Source organism: Saprolegnia parasitica (assembly GCF_000151545.1).
Source record: "Saprolegnia parasitica CBS 223.65 unplaced genomic scaffold supercont2.608, whole genome shotgun sequence".
Taxonomy (NCBI): Eukaryota; Oomycota; class Saprolegniomycetes; order Saprolegniales; family Saprolegniaceae; genus Saprolegnia; species Saprolegnia parasitica.
The window spans coordinates 1-4,638 of NW_012157002.1; the positions used below are offsets into that span (position 1 = coordinate 1).

A 4,638-nucleotide genomic window follows, 5' to 3' on the forward strand; every position below is an offset into this window, starting at 1 on the left:
AGATGGCCATGAACATGGCCTGGGCTGCACAGTGGGCCGCCCTCGGCCCCGTGCTCCAGATCCTCCTGACGTCGTCGTGGGTCCAGGTCGTCCAGCTCGTCGGCCCCACGTCTGGTCTCCTCGTGGCGCCGACGATCGGCGTCCTCTCGGATGCGTGCACGTCCAAGTACGGTCGCCGCCGCCCGTACCTCTTCTGGGGCGCGATCACGAGCGCGGTCGACATTGGCGAGGCGCTTGGCGACACCAACACGACTATGATCAACAAGTACGTCGCCGACAAGACCGAGGACCTCATCGACCGCAAGTGGACGACGTTCTTCACGGTGATCTGCTACATTTGGATGGACATTACGTGCAACCTGACCCAAGTACCCGTGAACCTCATCATGGCCGACTTTGCCGGTGATCGCCAGGTCACGGCCGCCTCGATCGGCGGCGCCTACTCGATCGCGGGCTCGTTTGCCGTCTCTGGCTACATTCTCTTTTTTGGCGCCGCCCACAAGACGATCAAGTCTTTCATGACGATGCTCATCGTGATCATGCTCGTGACGACGATGGCGGTCGTTATCTTTGTCAAGGAGACGCCGTACGTGCCGGTAGTGGCGCGCCAGAAGGGCGCCGAGATCAAGGCGGCGTTCGTGGCGGTCTGGACCGGTATCCGCCTGCTTCCGTACACGCTCGCAGTCTACGCGATCTGCTTTGTGCTCATGCAGTACGGCTACACGGCGTACAACGGCGCGAAAGGCCAGTTCTTTGGTCTCGTCGTCAAGAATGGTATCTCGACCGGCGCGGACAAGTGCGGCGACGAGTGCAACCAGCGCCAGATCGACTTTAACGACGGCGTCCAGATCGCGAGTGGGACGACCGATACCGTCTACAACTGCGGCAGCCTTCTCTGGCTCGCGGTCTTACCGTACCTCGTGCGCAAGTTTGGCGCCAAGAACGTCATCACGTACGGCACGTTGCCGCAAGTGCTCTTGATCCTCATGGCCTTTTGCAAGAACATTCCGGTCGACATCATCATTGTCATTCTCTGCGGCATTACGCAGAACACGATCAACACGCTGCAGATCCCGACGATCATGCACATTGTGGGGCACGAAGCCGAGAACAACCTCGGGTTGTTTGCTGGCGCGTTCAACTCGGCCAACTGCCTCGGCCAGTTCCTCAACTTTGCCTTCTCGAGTCTCCTTGTGAAATCGGACATGGGCTATGCCCTTCCGGTGCTTGTCGGCGGTATTCTCACGTTCCTTGCGCTTCTCATCGCGTTCTTCAAGCTCGACCTCAAGATGAACACGATGTAATTGTTGCCTGCTCCCCTCTGTCTCTATCAACACGTAGCGTTTTATTTTTGCGACTTGGTGCGAATCCATGCCGACAAAGCCCGCCAATGTATCGCAGGCGTCGTCCGTCGGAGCCCACGAGAAATTGTCCGTTGCCAGTTGCAGCTGAAAAGTACGGACAAAACAGAGTACGCAAACCGTAATTGCAAACAGTGTATGCGAATGTACAAGAATAAGACAGTGGTTGCAACTTGCACGCTGGTTGCAGGTTGCAACCGCTACATTCGCATACCCTGTCTGTTGTACCCGTGCTTTCAGGTGGGACCACGTTTTTCATCGCATCGATTTCGTGACCGCATGCTCGTCCATACACAGATAAGTCAAGAAGGCAGCCTCTTGGTGGTACCCGCTATCCACCTTGTCCTCGCTGGACCATTCCAGTGTAAAGTATATCGAAATAGAATCACTTCAACAACAAGTGGCAGAAACTCCTCTTTTACGTACGGTACCGCTGGTAGGAACCACTCGTTCAACGACTATCAAACTAGATGGTTGAAACGAATGCTGCCTGTCTATTTTTGACATTTTTGGTGTGCACTCTCAACGCATGGTAGCGGTGGTGCCGTCGCTGGGTCCGCGAGCCGCCGATGTGGTGTGGCGGTACGACCCGCCAGAGTACCTCTTTAGCTCCTTCCAGCGCGCGTCCGTGCTGCTCTGTGTCGCGTTGCTCCACGCGCTCTCGGTCTTTTACTTGATGGCGATGCTCATCGTCTACTGGATGCTTCCGCCCAGTGAGATGCGTATCTTCAACATCTACAGCCGACAGCTCTCGTTCGGCGTGTCCATGGCACTCGGGCTCCTGCACCTGCACGGGATCGGGCTCGTGCTTGTGCCACACGAACACCGAGACGAACGCCGACACGAACGCAGCGGCTGCTGTATTTGGCACCACCGGTGGTACCGCCTCGCCTTTGGTCGCTACGGGCCGTTTGGGCTCTACGGACCGCTCTACAGCGTGCGCCTTGCGTGCAAGCTCGTGCTGCAGCTGCCAATGCAGATCTACCGCGCGTACCAAATGTCACGTCTTCTGACGACTCCGACGTTAGCCTTTGCTTGCACGTTCGTGCTGGGGCTTCGCTGCAGCATCCTCCCCGCGTTACTGCGTCTCCCATCAGCACACGCGCGGCGCTGGACACCGGCGGTATTTGAGGCCATGATCGATTTCACATTGAGCACGGGCATTCCGCTCTGCCTCATCTATCCCGCGCTCCACGACTACTACTTGGCCGGCAACAAGGACATGGCACAAAACCATATCTGGCTCAACCGCAGCATCCTGCTCGGGCGCTTCGTCGCCATGACGTCGCTCTTGGATGTCTTTGCGTCGAGCTTCTTTTTTGTGACGAGTTACTTTTCCCTCGTCGCGCTGAACCACGGCATTCGCGTTTCAAAAGGGTACATACATCGGACATATTGTCTATTCTTCGTCGAGACGGTAACCGCCTACATACGGTGTAGACACTATGTACAGCATCGCAAGAGCCTCGAGCACGGCCTCGAAATCTCTGCGCGGATCGAGACGCAAACCTGGCTCGTCCAGCGCAGCAACAAGGTGTTTTGGCTCGTCGCGCTCTCGGCGAGCGCCGTTCTCATTGGCGTTGCCAGCACGAGCCTCTACCGCGCGCCCTGCCCCAGCGGGTGCAAGCTGCAGACGTATCCGTGGTTCGCACTCGAGTGCACGTGCATTATGTTTACGCTCAACTGCAAGCAGCACGACGTGGGCGACGTCGATGCATTCGTCGCAGCAAACCTCACGCACGTATTTGATTTGAGCATTCTGCAGTGCCATTTGCCCCACGGCCTTTCCGCCACCACGATGCGGAGCTTGGAAAATGTCTATGCCCTCGCGCTCGATGCGACCGCGACGGTCTCGTGGGACGTGCCACGGGACGCGATGCCTTCATCACTCTTTGCCGTCTACCTCTACAACATGGCCATGCCGTCGCTACCCACCGCGATTGCAGATGCGTGGCCGAATTTACAGTATCTGTTCCTGCGCAACTTAGGCTTTGGTCAAAACAAGTCGGTGGGGCACTGGCCGCAGCTCAGCCAGCTCTTCCTCGTCGGCCTCAACCTCACGGACGCGCCGTTGGAGGCGTTGGCGCCGACTTTGACCGAAGTCGTGCTGGACAACAATGCACTGCGGGAGCTGCCGCTTGCATTGTTCTCGCTCCCGCAGCTCACGATACTCAGTCTGATCAATAATTCGATCTCGGAGCTGCCGTTCACGGCACTGCCACCGACGCTCCGCCATGTCTACTTGGGCGGCAACCCGATCCAGCACGTGCCGGCCAACTTGTCACTCGAGCTCTTCTTGTCCGCGCGCTTGGACCTCCGCGATACACCCTTTTGCAACCGACTGTTGACGTACGACGCCGCGCGCCACGCGGCGTGGGCCCTCTCACCGATTGAACGCGACATTGTTGCGATGGGCGCCGAGGACCTTTGCGGCCGCGCGTGCAACGTGGGCTGCCATCCATATCAGATCGGCAACGGTCAGTGCAACCTGCCGTGCTTCACACCGGCTTGCGCGTTCGACGAGGGCGACTGCGTCGACTACGTCTTCCCACTCGACGAGGTCTAGCCCTTGGACCTATAGAAGACGATGCTCTGCGCCCACATGGGGCAATATGCGCGGCCTGTCCATGAGCCCGCTTGGGCATGTGTGGGCAGGCAGCTCCTCTGCTGGTGCGTCACCGCAACCCAACAACGACGACGGGCGAAGCCAGCGGATGCGCCTTCGAACCGGCAAGTTGAAGTTGGGCGGTATCTTGGTCATCCGGATAAACGGCCCATCCAATCGGAAAGCATTCGATATTTCGCCGCATGTTGTCACGGTGGCTGGGGCGAGCCAAGGCGGCGCCGTCGCACGCCGAGTACATCATCGTCGGCGGCGGCTCGGCGGGCAGCGTCCTTGCGAACCGCCTCTCCAAGGACCACTCGGTGCTGCTGCTCGAGGCTGGCAAGAGTGACAAGGGCCATTGGGACTCGTGGAAGATGAAGATGCCGGCGGCGTTGACGTTCAATCTTGCAGACGCACGCTACAACTGGGCGTACATGACGGAGCCGCAAGAGCACGTCAACAACCGCCGGCTCGCGTGGCCCCGCGGCCGCGTTCTCGGCGGCTCGTCGTCGCTCAACGCCATGGTGTACATTCGCGGCCACGCCCACGACTACGACGACTGGGCGCGCAGCGGTGCGACAGGGTGGTCGTACGAGGACTGTTTGCCGTACTTTAAGAAGGCGCAAGCGCACGAGCTCGGCGAGGATGCGTACCGCGGTGGCAGCGGCCCGC

At 59.1% G+C, this 4,638-nt stretch overlaps 3 protein-coding genes across 3 annotated transcripts; all 3 read left to right on the plus strand.

The window, feature by feature from the left end:
- Positions 1 to 1,315, plus strand: SPRG_17512 (hypothetical protein; the record flags this gene model as incomplete). Its single annotated transcript, XM_012356837.1, has 1 exon — positions 1 to 1,315. A coding segment is annotated over one exon (1,304 nt), but the record flags the coding sequence as incomplete, so codon positions are not given.
- Positions 1,316 to 1,890: 575 nt separating this feature from the next.
- On the plus strand, positions 1,891 to 3,927 carry SPRG_17513 (hypothetical protein; the record flags this gene model as incomplete). The annotated part of the gene is made up of 2 exons (XM_012356838.1): positions 1,891 to 2,738; positions 2,802 to 3,927. 2 exons carry the CDS (start codon positions 1,891 to 1,893, stop codon positions 3,925 to 3,927), a joined length of 1,974 nt encoding a protein of 657 aa, XP_012212228.1.
- Positions 3,928 to 4,169: 242 nt separating this feature from the next.
- SPRG_17514 (hypothetical protein) lies at positions 4,170 to 4,623 on the plus strand (the record flags this gene model as incomplete). The annotated part of the gene is made up of 1 exon (XM_012356839.1): positions 4,170 to 4,623. A coding segment is annotated over one exon (454 nt), but the record flags the coding sequence as incomplete, so codon positions are not given.
- Between the last annotated feature and the right edge of the window lie 15 nt (positions 4,624 to 4,638).